This window comes from Lingula anatina, chromosome 2, assembly GCF_051362555.1.
Source record: "Lingula anatina isolate TDL-2025a chromosome 2, LinAna3.0, whole genome shotgun sequence".
Taxonomy (NCBI): Eukaryota; Metazoa; Brachiopoda; class Lingulata; order Lingulida; family Lingulidae; genus Lingula; species Lingula anatina.
Genome location: NC_141768.1, coordinates 44,198,682 through 44,214,426, shown reverse-complemented (window position 1 = coordinate 44,214,426; position 15,745 = coordinate 44,198,682). Strand labels below are relative to the sequence as shown.

Here is a 15,745-nt window from a genome sequence, read left to right as displayed (position 1 = left end):
GCTGCTAACCGCTTGCCAACGCGAAGGAAACATTGAAAGTTGCAAGACTGCGACTGACTGCAATATGTAGCTTCCCTCGTTCTAGAGTGAAGACTTGACATGGCACACGTCGTAAATCCTCCGTATTTAAGCTCAGTTGAAAATAAAAAGTCAGCAGGATTTCGACTGGACCCGCCAAATTGATTTTACAATCTGCGAAAATAGTTTTTACGCTTGTATGCCCAGTCGTCCTGGCCATGTGCCTCGTGAAGTTTTCATGTTTGAAACAAACCACGGAAAACACACCAGTGCTCCGTCAGTGCTTAAAATGTATCTCTATTAGACTGAGACTCCGGGTGGAAATTGTATCTGCAAAGTGTAGGCACGGTTTAAATCATCATCGACACGGTGTGTTGACCGCTGTGATTACTCTGTGCGTGTATTGGCTTTATTTGCTGTTTCGTGGTGCGTGCAAAACAAACCCGACCCTTCCAAATGTAATGTGTTTGGAGACTAGTGTATCTTGCAGGAATTGTACAGCATGTGTAACTTTATTAATTTAACTAATGAAAAAGAACATGATGAGAAAATAATCTGTTGATTACAAGCAGATTTGATCACGGTGTGATAAGATTTTGGGCAAGCTCGCACAACAGACAAACTGAACGCCATTGTCCATGATTGTCCTCTCTTGTTCTACACTTTGACGCCTTGTAATTATTGGGTATGTTGTTATACATGTACCTGGTGCAGGAAGATCAAGAAAAAAAGCTTTGGTTATGAATAGGTCCAAAGTGCACGCTACGTGGCGCTGCTATCTAGTCAAGACATCAATTTGCTGAACAGGAACATCGCTTGTAGTGAACCGTAACTAAATAATCAACTAATCAACTTCCCTTCCCTAATGTGAATTGAAAAGGGAACAAATGCCTAAACTACACTTTAACACCTTGTAATTAATAACTATATGCTGTAGTTAAAGTAACCCCTAACTTGCTTAAAAGACCAAAGCGATGATGTAATGTATCCGGGGTACTCGGTCTAACAAAGTTGCAGAAAAATCGTTTTTTTTTAAACTGGGTGTCATACAGAAAAAGAGCTCGCCCTTATAAACTTGTCTAAAAATCTAGACACACAAAGGCGACTGGACTCAAAATTAACGCACAAATTCAAGACCAGAAACACTTATCCCTCCCAGCAACTAGATATGAGGCATCAAATAAGGACAAGTCCTTTGTAATATGTAGCCCTGTTACCTCAGAAATTTAAGAATCTATGCAATTTACGAAAAACGTTTTGAGTTCACCGTGGGACTGCTTGCGCATGCGTAATGCTGTCAAGTTAATGACACAAGCTCACTCATTACCTACATGACTTCAATTGAATTATATAATAAAACATCACCCTGTCGCTAATCCTACTGAGAGTCGTAGTTGGAAAACTTATTCAGTTAACATCAAGAGAACATTTCTGCCGCCAATGGCTGTAGTCTACACAAACAGTCCGGTCAGCTTGGCAAACAAACGGAGACTTGCTCTTTGCAACTTAAACGATTTACCAAATTGCAAAAACCTATCAATTATTCCTTCTATGAGCAATTTTCTTTTTGTTTGCCCAGGAATAACAAAGAGCGCATGAAAAAAATTGCTTTTTGTGTTTCTGTTTAAAATTTACTAATGTAGAATGATGTGAACAGAAGCATGCGCTACTTTAAAAAGCTTCCATTTTTAAAGTTCCACAAAACAGTATCCCCATGTTTTTAATTTCTATTTAATTGCCGTTTGAAGAACATAGATCCGTATGGCGTGCTCTTACCTGGGGAATAGGTGGGAAGCCAATATCAATACTTCCAGACTCTCTTCCCAGACCGTTATCTTCGTGCTGCACCGGGTTTACTGCGGCGTCGGTGTCGTTGGGGAATCTTGCGGCGGCTACATGCGTGGGAAATAAGAGTACATATGTGTTAATGATGTATTAATTGAAACACAACATGGTGGACATTCAGATCAAGGCGAAGGGGTCGGTCAAACGTGAGCGAGAGTTGTAGGAGTAGCGATTCCAATTAAGTAGGAGTAACGATTCCAATTGACGGCTTAATTCGGTACCCACGCTTCTCGGTGTGACTTCTTAATCTAGTACAAGACGCCATTGAATGCAAAAGAATAATAAACACAACTTCGTTTACTTTTCTTCTATAATTAAAGAAGGCCTGTTATATCTGGGTGTGCAGTTTGTATACAGTCAGGAAAAAAACGCGTTAGAATATGCTTCTTAACGAAACATAAAGTAACTAGTGTTTCTTTGAAGTGGATGGGAAGGAATCTCCGGTTCGCGATCTTTATCTTGATTGGTCATCTCCCTTTAATAACAACAAAGTTTCGAGATTGCTTGGGGCGCTGACAGACGTGAAATATGACAAACTCGTTAGACCAAGTGAGTATAAAACAAAATAAAAACAATTCCAAACTTTTTTCTTCTTTAAAAAAAGTCCATAAAAATACAACTTAAATGGTCGAACCTGGTAGTAGTAACTCTGAATATCTTATATATACAAGAAAAAGGAAAACAACATATGGCATTGCTTTTTCATTTGAAGGCTAATAAAATGTGTGCCCACATAAATTGAACACAGATGCCACAAAAACGCGTGCATCATAGCAAAAAGTTCGTAAATAAGAAACACAAAACTTCGCAGAGGATGACTGAGTAAAACCAGGTACGAAAATACATGACTGGAAATTACAGACAATTTCTTACCCGCCACACTCAGCAGACACCAACCAAGGGCCAGATAGCCAATCTCTTGTCTTGTCCCATGCATACTTGACGCACGAGGGCCTATATCGGGAGTGAGTGTCGACCGTCTCGGCTCACGTTCATAAGGCAGGCTGCCACAGAACAGTCTGAAACCCAGACGGCCCAACTTTGTGACCTCTGACCCTCAGAGGTTAAAACTCTGTGGCAGGAAAGCGTCTCCGGTCCAAACCACAACATAATGCACTAATTTGATTACTCCCTATATTGCAACGGCGGTTGACGAATGGGAATTGCCGGGACGAAAATAAAAACCGGGGGTGGAGAAAAAAGACCCATTTGGTTTTATGCTCCACGTGCCGCAGTCATTGAAATAAGGTTTGTTTGGAGAGTAAAAAAGGGCAATTTTCAATGGGCACGTTCCCAAGCGCATTGACAAATATACCCAGGTTCGTTCCATCCTTGCGTCACCTTAACACTCAACTGCTGGGAGCCGCTAGAAAATTTATGAGACCAACGACATTTCTCAGCGGGCCTTGAGCTTATTATTTGGGTTAAAAGGATGCTTACTGAGTTCACTATTTTAATTCTTTTAAATACTTCTTGTTTAATGTCATCTGACGTCTACATTTCCCAATTTTATTTATTTTGAATCAGATAATTGCGACAAGTCAAAACTGGAGAGGTTACAGTAAGTTAAAGGTTTTGAGTCGATACTTCAAAGAAACACAAAATATTTGTCGTTCTTAAATCAGTGTTCGTCATACAGTGTACGAAGGCGACATTCTGTCCTTACAACAGTTTTAAAGTTCTTCTTGTACCAGCACACCATCTTTTGGCTTGTCCTTCAGTCCTATAGCTGCATTGACATTTTACCCTGACGACAGCTCTAAAATGCTGTTCTTGTACCAGTACATGTAACATGAATGAAACCGTCCTCTCGTTGACGAAAACCAGTGTAATCCGTTTTCAAGGGTGGCTGACTAAAAGCCACCGTATATAAACTTTGTACTGAATGCAAACAGAAAACCTATCGTCGCCTTTCGGTTGAAATCGTAAATGTTTCCCACAATTACCCTATGCCTCAGTGAAATACACTGGCGAACTTACGTCGTTGACCGTCAGCAATCATAGATTATTTTTGGAAAAATAATTGTTTAAGAAGCTATGGACGAATTTGGATAAGACAGATACGCATCGTACATCCTTATGGTGTTTTATGCTTATCATGACAATCCAATCAAGGAGCTTATCTCCAGAGGTGATGTGCCGCAACACCTGCCAAAAATAAAGGAATACTACGAAATGGTGAGTGATAACGCCTTTTCCAAATAAACACTCAACCAAAGCGGGGTTTTATTCCATTTCCTTATTCCGACAAACACTATACATCCAACTTCATTTTGAGAGTTTTTCTTATTTCACTCGTTGCGAACGAAACAAATACCATCTCTCGCCATTATAAAACGTTCACGCTCGATCTCAAATTTCGATTTCTTTTTTCTTTCTTTCCTTCGCATCTAATGCAGTTTAAATGTTTTCAGCATGATATGTTTGTGCTGTATATTATAACTAATTAACTGCGGTATCTCGTATTCCTCCCATTGACGTAGAGTCATATTCAGGTAACTTCCTCTTAGCTCCATTCCATTCTTTATATGTTTGTTTAAAAAAAACAAAACTTTATCTTCAAACCTTAAAGTAATTTAATATAGTATTCATCATAAACGTTTAAGTTTTTAAATTCTTTTGATCTGACATTTCTTTATTATAGAGTAATACTACCACTGGGTTCAGGTTGACCAGGTGCAATTCCAAATGACCCCTTCACAGGACCATAGGCCTTCTTACACGCAATTCCAGACGGAAATCGCTTGTCTTTCAGCTCTTCTATCAAAAAAGGTAACCCAGTGCAGCGTCACTGAACTTCAGCAAAAAAAAAAAAAAAAAAAAAAAAAAAAAAAAAAAAAAAAAGTCAGTTAAATCATCTCTGTTCGCAGTTTTCTGTGATTAATTCTAAAATCGAGATTCCTTAGCATATAATATGTGTAATAAATTCATAATCTTTGTAGATTTAAGACTGCCACAGTCGACAAAGGAGAGAGGAAATCCACCTAGCACTGTTTGTACCCAAAGCGGACATAAAAGAGAAGTGGTCTACCCACATCATTTGCGTGGGAATGAATAGTCAACAATAGCATGCCTCAAAAGCATTCTGCTAGAGTGATCCGAAAGAAACCACACTTGTTCTTGATTATCAGCAAACGATAAGTCTCTCTATATTAAACAAATACATTACGTTGGTGTCAATTTTTTTCACCCCCCCCCCTTCCACCAAGGACCCTTCCAAGATTAAACATTTGCCACTGGCTTAAAATAGAAGATTTGCAACTGACAAAACAATGGCTGGATCCCATATGAAGTTTTCAACAATGCGGGGACTTTAAAACTTTCATATACATTTCTTCATAAGTCCGACTAAAGATGGAGAAATCGGACCCAAACGCAGTCTGTGTGGAGATTAACTTTTGATCAACCAGGCGGTCAGAAAAAGGTGTCTAGGTCAACTGACCGTCACTTGACCATTATTTTCGGTTCGTGTGTTTTGTGGGCCTACTGACAAAAGTATACTCATGTCACTTTCATTCGTGTGCGCTCCAGAACGGTTTTCCACGGGAGCGGTGTCTTCCCGCGTGCAGTACCATTTCCCATGTAGAATGGCTGACTGATTTTACTAGTGATGTAATAATGTAGTTACATTAAAATCTTTATATAATTAGTTGATATTTCATCACATTCCATTTTGTTTGTGCACATTAGTGTTAAAAGATCCCTTGTGGGAAGTTTAATCAAGTTTAAAATCACATCTGTCTGTCAGATCTGTTGTCAGACTTTCTGTAGGTCTAACGGTCCGTTCAATGTCTGTTAGTCTTACCTTATTTTATGTAACCCACATCTGTTTTCATACCTCTTCTATTGCTTCTTATCTCATTCACGCTCAAATGTATTCTACTTTTTACCTTTTTAACGTTATTCAACAAGCGGATACAAGCTAAATCGCCATTAAACGAAAATCGGCTGCTTCGCCTTGCCAAATTTAAAATGACTGTCCCTCCAGTTGATGTTCCTATAACAAACCAGGTAACTTTTTGTTGAATTTTTTTTCATCACAGGCCATGGCAACTCACTTTGATAAAAATAATTATATAGTACATTTCTACAACTAGAGAAATATTTATTTCCCTTCAATGCCACTGTTGTTTTTCACAAAACTGTTGGTGTGCCGGGCAGTAGCAATGACTGTGTAACAATTTCCAAGTTAGAGATGTGGAACAAGTCTCTAAGATAATCCTAAAATAATGTGATTTGAGCTGTACACCCTGTGTGACAAAGCTGCAGAGCAGATTGAAAGTTTACGAGTCCATTTTACCACAACGTCTACGTGTGCTGCTGCAGTCAAAAGTTTGTATGGCGAAATTTAAGGATGACAATGTCTCCTCGTATATCCAAAGGAGAAGCTGATTGATTGTTTTTTTTTTTTTTTTTCTTACTGAATCACAGAATTGATACCATATTAGGATGTTCCATCATTTATATGCCAGAGGGTAATTTTTTATCTTAAAATTACACCAGGAATTGTGTATGGCCTTTCCTTTTGTGTCGTACTTTTACAGTATTGCCCAATAATTTCTGTTTATAATGAACTAATTATAATCTCGGACTTTTTTGCAATGATACAGAAGTCACAATAACATCTTCTCTAGCGCAGCTAATTTTAGCGAAAAAAGTTAAACCTCTACAAGTGCCTTTGCCGATGGCATGTTACAAAACTTGCAGACAAAAAAGATCAGTGTTCTTAGTTTACGTATCTCTCTCTCTCTCTCTCGCTATAACACACACGCATACACACACACACACACACACACACACACACACACGTCCTCGTATTGTTTAAATGTTATGTGCTCCCAATAAGAATAATGCACAAAGGGTTTCTGAAACATATTGTGCAAATTGTTGTTGGAAGAATGCATTGACATATGCCTTTTGCTAATGTGTTAGGTGAGATGAAAGGTTGCGCTTCACAATTGCAGTAGCTTTACTGACACATTCGGTTTGGAGCAAAGGCCCAAAAATCCTACCCTCTACCAGGACCACAGATTGTTTTTATTAAACTAGGTTTTCACATGTATGTGGCTGTCTTATTCATGACATGATTCTCTACTGTGCATCGGAGGGCTTTCCATGTTAGCACTTGTGCTATATTTTATGGGCAAATTTTGGACGAAAAAAGACAAGATATAGTTTCTATTATGCTCCTATTATTATAAGTATGCTGTATGTAAAAGAGACTAAATGAAAGAATTATCAATATATTCAGCGTACTTCCGGCTTGGGAGTTCAACCCCTTTGCCTTTACCCCTTTGCCTACGTAGACTACGACTTGCAAACGGCCTCTTGCACACGTTCGACGTAAAGCCAAGCTCTTTCTTTCAGGGCTATTAATTAAGTTATCAGGGAAAAGACTAAGACTACTTCAAGACCAGTCAGCTTAACCAAAAGCTACTTAGTAGATACTTTTTGTCGCTATTGTTCCTGCGTAGTTGTACGTCACTGTTTTAATTTGATAAAACTTCACTTACCGTTAACTAAGATATGTGACATAGGCCCATTTAAAAAATTAACAGAATTGAGTTACAGGGCACTGTGGTTTTTGTAATCATTTTTATGAATTTCGAAACGAGTAACAATTGTGTAACAGCCTGAGGCGTAAGTATGCTGGAGTCCACTACTTCTGGCGGTCGAATTGCAGCGCGGCACTTGGTGAACCTCAGGGAAACCAGAATAAAAGAGAACCCTCAGCTTGACCTCACTTTGCTCTTACACTCGCTTTCGATGCACTTAATACGGCCTTCCGAGACATACGAGCCGATCTTCACTTTTAATTGTTATGACTACACCATGAAAATGCTACCTCAATTTTAAGTGCCACAAAGTTTCTTCTTGCACAACAAACGCATTTCGTATCATTTGAGACGCTCGGGTCGCAGAAGATCAAAGGGTTCGCCACTTACTTTCTGTTCTAAGAGAAATAGATACCTCAGTCACTTGTGATATTTCTGCACGCAATTTCCTCACCAAAGTGCGTCAGGACGTTTATTTAAGGCTTGTTTAGGCCGAGCTGGTTCTTGGGAGAGACTCACCTTATAGTAGAGGCAAAGAGTAGGCATCTGATGCAACGAAAACAATGCCTGTTACGGAGAAAAACATTATTGAACACGTGAACGTGGTATAGTGGAAGTTGACGGGCGGGTTTAACGCGTTCTGTTTACTAACTGCAAATATTGTTTTGAAACCTCAGCCTTAATGAGCTTTACAATTCCCTACCGCGTCATTGCACGAGGTCAAGAATTTAACATTCAACGCGTTTGATCATCTGATATTTCATAGACAGACAACGACCCCAGAAAATACTTTGAGACGCGACTGAATAAAAAAAGCACAATTTGAGGACAAAAACATTTTATTCACACATAAGTCCTTCATTTTTTCTTTTGCTAAATTTCTAAATTTACACAGAAACACAAGAGCATTAAAGCAGAGGTCAGCAAAATACACAATATCTTGAGAAACACACTGCAAATAAGATGAATGAAGCCGCCTCCAGTGGCGTCACTAGATGTTTTCTACCACAAAAATAAATACACACTCTTGACCAGTGGCGCCACTGGATGGCTTCTACTCAAAATTCTAAATAAATAAGAGCTGAAATATAGGTTTAAGTGCGCTGGACATGTAAAATCCACCAAAAGCTACCGTCCAAAGTACTAAGTTTTCATTCACAAAGTGGTATAACACGCAAATATTTGTGATTCGATAAAGCATACGTAGATATAGTTATGTACAGAGAAGGGCAAATAGAACATTTATCCCTCTCTTGGCATGCTACAATTCACAACAAGCAACCTACTGATTAAAACGCTGCGCCGAGAATAAATAGAGAAATAATTTAAAAGCAACAAAAAGCTCAATCTGATTCAAAGAAATAATTATCGGGCATTAATTATTATAAAGAGCAAGCCATTCTACCAAAGTTGGACTCCTAGTTTGACTCAATTCAACGGATGTAAATAGTATTGTATATTATTATAATTATCTTCAAAAATGAGGTAAAGTGCAGTCGGCTGATAAATATTAAATTTTTGTATTGTATGTCGTTGTATCCATACTACAATGAAACAATATCTAAATGCATTAGTCTCTTTACAGGGAATGAATCAGTTGACAAGGTGGGTGGTATCACGAAAGTCAAACATACTGCCACATAGTTCATCCGTCCTAAATCTTCTACAGCCGGGCTCTGTCACTAATACGGCATTCTGTCTGTCTAAAATGAATTAGCAATACTGCCAATGTTCACTGAGTATTATCTCAGTATCGCTGCCAACAAAATAGTTAACTAAACAGTAGTGAAGAAAAACCGAAGAATTCGCGTTGACCTCAGTGGAGGGCAAGGCAGTCGGGGTTGTTTACAAACAATTTCCCCTCAGCAACGCAAACAGTCTGTCTTAACCTTCCCACCCGAATACAGTGGCCGCCAATCTGACGGGTCTGAAAGGAAAAAAGTTTAGGTTAAGATCTTATAGGATTTACCATTTATTTACTCCTTCTTAATAAGATTAAATGTTATTTACACATCCATGTATTTTTTTTTATTTACATTATTTACGTTTATCTTACTAATCTACTTCTAGCATTATGTGTGAAATACAGAGCTAAATACTCTCTTAATAAAAATTAAAATTCCCGACAAATTAAATTGCAATTTGGTACAAGAATAGGAGAAAATAACCTCTTTGTAGCCACGCTAAATGACTTTGGCCATTTTTAAAGTCTGGAATGCAGCTTACGACAAAACTAACAAAAAACATGATAATAAGTTAAATCTTTGCTTTTAAATCATTGTCAACATATATCGTAAGGTTTAGTTCAAAGGTTTGCCACACAGCTGAACAAAAACTTTTAAAAATCTTCAAAAACAACAAAGGACTGACGGCCGCTAGTACACCGTTATAGATCCCCCAGTATGAATTTGCAAATACGTCAATAAGAGCGAGGTTGAAAAAAAAAACAGGGTTGACTCTTTTTTATTCAAATCAGACGTTAATCAATTTTTATATAAGCATCCTAGACATTTGCTCGACATTCTCGGAGCTAAAAGTTCACAAGAGGAAGAAACCCAGACTTGGAATGAGACAGATTATACATCGTTCGTGACAGTTTCACCATGTTCTACGAAGTTAAGCGGAACAATTCTAGATTAAGTTCCTTGAATCCAGATTAATTTTACAGTCGTCCTGCCAAATAACGACATATTTGATCCTTTCGGATTAGATTTACTTGGAATACTCACCCAATTTAAAGACGTATTGCACTTTGATCGGCTTGCTAAAACTTAGTATCCTAAAAACGGGAGTTTAGTTGCGACTAACTGCACGGAAAATGCCGAAGCAGACCCGTTTGCGCCTGAGAACTCACCTGTTGGACTTCCACAGTGCAGTCCACTTTGCCGCTGCGTGGAGGGGACGTGAACCGGCGAAGATCGCGCTCCCCGGCAGTGGCAAAAAAGCTTGACATATCGTCACTGTGGGAAAGGCCCTGTGAAAGTAAAAATATGAAGTATGAAATGGGCGTGTTAAAGCATAATCATGTTTCCATCCTTTAGTGATATACTGAATTTGAACTAAAGTGGACTCGCTACGAAAAGCACTCAGGATATTGAGAATAATCCCTAATAGTTTTTGAAGTTAATAATTTAATTTTTATAGATGTAGAGATCTTTTTGCGTAATTAATCATTAGTACTTTAAAGATCACGGCATTACGAAGCATACACTAAAATCTAATCAATGGCATTTTCACTTTTCAAGGCACAGCACAAAAACACTGCACGAGAAGAATTTTAACATTTAGATCATTTTTGACATCTATTGCAACAATCTTTCATGATACAAATGAAAACACTGGGTGAACATCACAAAAGATTGCCATCGCCATACTTTTGCCATCCTCACGATTATCACACACCGTGCGTCATCTCTAATTTCAGTGTTTTTTCTTTCTTTCTTTTTTTTTTTTTTTTTTTTTTTTTTTTTTTTGTAAATACAAGGACTTAAGGCATATTTTACCAATACCAATCCATCTATCAGAAAACTTTCAATTTTGATACAAAAACACGTTTTGCCTTAGAATTTTGCAGATCCCTTTATATATCTGAAAAAAGGTTTTAATAAACGCCATTACCAGGTAATTTGCTACTGAAGTTGAACTGTCTAAACTAAGCCCAAAGACTTTTTTGAGAAACCAGCAGTGATATAATTAGTCAACAGATCACACCCAGCTATCTTGACGTCACTCCTGCTTTTGAAATTAGCAATCTTGAAAGATCTACATTTACACGCCATTTTTCGCAAGCCTGATTTTCCCAAATTTCTATTGATTCATTTTACTTTATACACAAATTTCATAACTGGTTTGTTTCCGATGAAGTATAAAAAGCCACTTCGATTCTTTAAGAAAGTGCAACAAATTAGTTATTCATCGGTAACAAAAATCAGTGATAAACTATAAAGGAGACTTACACTGCGTTTGGATCGAGATTTCAGTCCTGCACTATGGTCTTCCTCGTTCAACTTTTCCTGGTGAAGTATTTCCGCACCGTCAACTCCCAGGAAAAGAATAACGAGGCTCATGAACGCAACCCCGATCAAAAAAGCCTGCTGCCTCATTGTTACCCTGAAAATAGATAGGAACAGTGTTATTTTTACACCGATGACAGGTGTCTGTGAGTGTGTGTGTGCACGCGCGCGCGTGGTCTAAAAAGGACGCAAACAACTGACCTCAAAGTTTCCCGGTACCGCCTTAGTACAGATGCCCAAGTTAACAAGCACCTTCTCCTATCCGCGCTAAAGATGATCGAATCCAATGACACATGATCGCGGTAAAATTTCTTTATAAAGCCTTGCCAACGTTTAATTCAGATTTGATTGTTTTTGGTATGTACCCGAAAAAATCGATAACTTTAGCGCCCACAAACTCTATTTTGTCGATCTCCCAAGGGAAAAGTTTTCTTAGAGATGGATAAACGCATAGATCAGGTTGAATGTGATATTCAAAATCGTTTGGTCAAAACGTGAAGAAACCGAACTTGCATTTCGTAACCGAACAAATCTCGAAAGGGAAATGTTACATATTATCCCCAAACGCACCTGGTGTTTAGAAAGAATTAGTGATTTAAGCACTGAGGAGGAAAAAAAAGAAATTTAAGGCACGATTTCCTTTTTCTCTTCTGCGTACTCCATAACCTCACACATACCGCGAGAACATCAATTCAGCTTACCGTAAAAATCGATCTGACTCGTTCTTAGCTGTACTGAAGGTCTGTCTCTGTCCGCCCGTACAGTTCTGCTTATATTTCTCGAAGGCCTCCTACTTTATCCAGAAACGAATCAGTAGCCGCTAAGGCAATTAAGAGTTTTGTTTTCTTTGGCCGAGGTCCAGTAAGATTTGGAAGTATTTATTTGAACGCGCTGAGATATTGTTTTATATCTGTCAGTGATAAGCGTCAATTTTGATTGGCTGATACTTTAGGACAGCTAGCCCGATTCGTTTACCCGGTTTTCCATTAGTCAAATTTGACGACAAAATTGTAAGGAATTTACGGTCAGAAACATTTTCCCCTTGCATTACTCGACCCTAATATATTATCCCTTCTTACAGTAATATGTCCTCATTCATCCTGCTTAAAAAAAACGTAAAAAGATTTATTTTGCTTACTTTATCGATCTTACTTTATCTTCAATAGAAAATATTCTAAATTTGCAGTAACTATCAAGTTCGGAAAAACACGATTTATCTATACGGCTTACGAAGGGTGCTCTGTGCATCAACAGAGTGATTTCCTCATTGAATATCAACCCATGGATGTCACTAGCGCTGGCCATCCTTTCGGCAACCTGAATTTCAGAGCTCACTGGAAACTCACTTCTCTATTATCGGCATGCATCTGCCATTAATAGTGGCCTCTGAAACACAGGGTACTGAGCGCAGAGGGAGTGCAAATTTTTTTCCGGATCAGCGGCGAAGAATGCACTGCTTCCTGTGTTTAGGAGTATCGACGTAACACGCGCTATGATCGCACACAAAGCGTGAGAAAGCTGACGAACTTAAGCGAATTGTTTCGTCTGAAGAAAAAAATCTGATCAGTGTGCCTGCCCTATGGGTGGGCACTACAGGGCCTTTGACGGCAGCGAAAACAGTCATGCAGATATCAGATGAAATGTAAGCAAGCGCTCCCGAAATTCTTCAAATGGGAAGCGACCCCGATAAATACAAGAGGGATACACAATGGGTGCAGCCCTGAAGGTTTCTCATCTCTTGTCTTAGAACTCTGATCTTTAGCAAAATAAACAAGTCAGTAAAAATACAATAAAACCAGTAAAAAAACAAACGTATAAAGAAATTATCACTCATACGTAATATTTAAAGCAACACCAATCAGGGAAAATGAATTGAGAAAAAAAAAATAATAATAAAAAATAAAGAAATAACGAATCGCATCGGTTTCTTACCTGTGGTTTAGAACTTAGTACAGCAAATTGAAAGGGAAGGAGACGCTGTCGTTGTATTTATATTCTGTCTGAGGTTTGCGTGCACGAAAATAGCTGCCACATCATATGTTCTGGTGCACTTTTGGTCTTAGCTAACATCAACAGAAGCAGAAATCGGCGTTTGAAACATCGGGATTCTTGCCTTAATTACGTGTTGTACAACAAACCTACTTTTTGAATAGCTTTGCACGAGTACTGGGGGGGGGGGGGGGGGGGGAGTGAGGGGTGGGGGGGGGACTTGGTGGGTATAACCAGTTTTTTTCCAAAGTTTAAATGTCAATATTATGTATGTATTATAGAATTCGACACCCAAATTTATGGGAATTTCTGATTTCAAAGCACCAGCCAGGTAAGTAATGATTTTCCGTTGAAGGAAGGAGGGGCTTAGAAAAAAGTGATTGGGAGGGGTTCTTAGGAGGTCAAAACTGCGCGTCTAGCGGCGCCCTAACCAGCACTCAAAAACAGCTAAGTCCACAAAGTAAAAACAACGACATGTGCTCGTTAAATTGGCCTTATTTTAGTTCAGTATCAACGTAAAAGACCCAAGCTTGGCAAAGTTGAATAGTTAGATATCATGAATGATATTAGAGATAGAGGTATACCTATCCGTTTATGTATAAACGGCTGCATTATTACAGATAACAGGTGCTCATGTAATGTTATTGAAATTTGACTCAACTGTCGTAACATAACGTACCATTCCATAGTTTCAGATGCAAGACATGATCACAATATAATCAATGTTTTGTTAATTACAATATGACAGTATCACATTTACTATATACGTAATTCAACTAATATAGCCGCCAAAAAAAAAAAAAAAAACATTATATATTGATTTGTTGAATTGCATGCATCCAGTCTTTACACAGATGGTCAGGAGACTAAGGGCGTATTCCCATACTTTTAGATCGATCTATCCCCGTGGGGAGTCTCACTAGATTACTGTCAGATAATCCGGCTTAAATGTCCGTCCCGCCTACTACAAGCAGTAAGGGGGTAATTAACTTTCGTGCCCGCTCGGCTGACAGCTATTTAGCGTGAACCCCCAGGAAGTTAGGTCGATCTAGTTTGGATCGATCTAATCTCTGGGAATGGGGTCTATAACACCACTTCCAGGCAGCACATTTGCATTTCCGCGATTTTTTTTAAATTCAGTTTTACCAAGTATTACAAAAATCAGAAAAATGCTCATACCGATTGGAAACTCTCGATTAATGATCAGAAAATTCATTCACCACAATTTACAAGATTCGCAAATAAACAAATAACAAAAATGAAATACTCGCGTTATTTTCGTTTTGCGTGTAAGCATGTAAAAGATCATAGCTATGTACCCAAGAGCCACCGGGCGGGGTCTACAGGTCTACAGGCATTGCTCCTTGCATTTCGAAATTTCACACCTTTGGTTACAGAAATGAATTTAACAAAAAAACATAGAACGGAAAGTTAGTCTAAACTTTAAAACTAACACTTCATGATATGATCCATGATAAATCAGTAACTGTAGCCCCGTTTAATTTAAGAATCGAGGAGGGGGGGGGGGGTGACTGATGCTGTAAACTAGTTCATTAATTATAGCAAATGGTATCTCATTTATCGCGGATTTGAAGCAGACCTGCTCGTCCTCAGAGAGGCCAGCCTATCGACATGACCAGCTTATCGACATGGGTTCTTTTTTCAATTTTTTTATTTTGTGAAGTCGTGGCATATCACGTCAGCAATGAATAACTAATTGTGAGTTGAATTATGAGAGCGAGTGAGATTGAGGAGGGGAGGGAGTGACAGAGGAGGGCCTTCACATCTAATACACTGAAGAGCTCTTTAACACGCCGTAATAAATCGTTTCTGCATCCGTTCATCGGATAATTCACAGTACTTAAGCCTTTCAGTATTCTGGTGTTTAGGGAAAGGTGCCCGAACTGAAAACAGATCGATTTTATGACTTCTGAGTTCACTTCTTTCAAGCATTTTCCAGGCGATTGCCACTTGTGGCCGACAAGATATGAACAGAATATGATATCAATGCCCCCTACTTTTAAGCTATAAGCGAGACCAATGGTACAGAAGTCTAACATAAACGATATATACAGGCTCTTTTCAATGTCTACATCTGCAAGGTAACGATTATACCATTACGCATCTTATATCTCTCAAATTAGTTTTTCAAGAGCCTTGCCGTTTAAAATCATCAAAAACCCTCTTTAAAATGTTTCCGTATCACCATTAACCTTGTATCCAGTTAAAAACGTGACATTTAACAAAATATCAAAGGGTGCGTCCAGTTAAAAGCATGGTCCAACAGACCTTCCTGTAAGCTTCCTGTAGGGTCCCGTGCTCTTA

At 38.6% G+C, this 15,745-nt stretch overlaps 2 protein-coding genes across 4 annotated transcripts in view; both read right to left on the bottom strand.

Annotated features, from left to right (window-relative positions):
• LOC106173724 (uncharacterized) overlaps positions 1–2,921 on the bottom strand; it is a 31,801-nt gene extending 28,880 nt beyond the window's left edge. Inside the window, exons 1-2 of the mRNA XM_087005247.1 lie at positions 2,737–2,921; positions 1,795–1,910 (exon numbers count right to left, since the gene is read on the bottom strand). Coding sequence (XP_086861373.1) covers positions 1,795–1,910; positions 2,737–2,800 — 180 coding nt within the window. The 5' untranslated portion in view covers positions 2,801–2,921. The remainder of the gene's footprint in view (positions 1–1,794; positions 1,911–2,736) is intronic.
• Positions 2,922–8,239: 5,318 nt separating this feature from the next.
• Positions 8,240–13,509, bottom strand: LOC106172311 (uncharacterized). 3 transcript variants are annotated; one of them, XM_087006776.1, is made up of 4 exons: positions 13,364–13,509; positions 11,375–11,528; positions 10,273–10,392; positions 8,240–9,345 (listed from the first exon to the last, which is right to left on the bottom strand). In XM_087006776.1, the coding sequence occupies exons 2-4, from the start codon at positions 11,519–11,521 to the stop codon at positions 9,235–9,237; spliced, it is 378 nt and encodes a 125-aa protein (XP_086862902.1). In that variant the 5' UTR covers positions 11,522–11,528; positions 13,364–13,509; the 3' UTR covers positions 8,240–9,234. The 3 variants fall into 3 exon arrangements, with proteins under 3 accessions (XP_086862902.1, XP_086862901.1, XP_013408412.1); XM_087006775.1 differs by lacking the exon at positions 13,364–13,509 and adding an exon at positions 12,133–12,804; XM_013552958.2 differs by lacking the exon at positions 13,364–13,509 and adding an exon at positions 11,633–11,982.
• Positions 13,510–15,745: the final 2,236 nt, after the last annotated feature.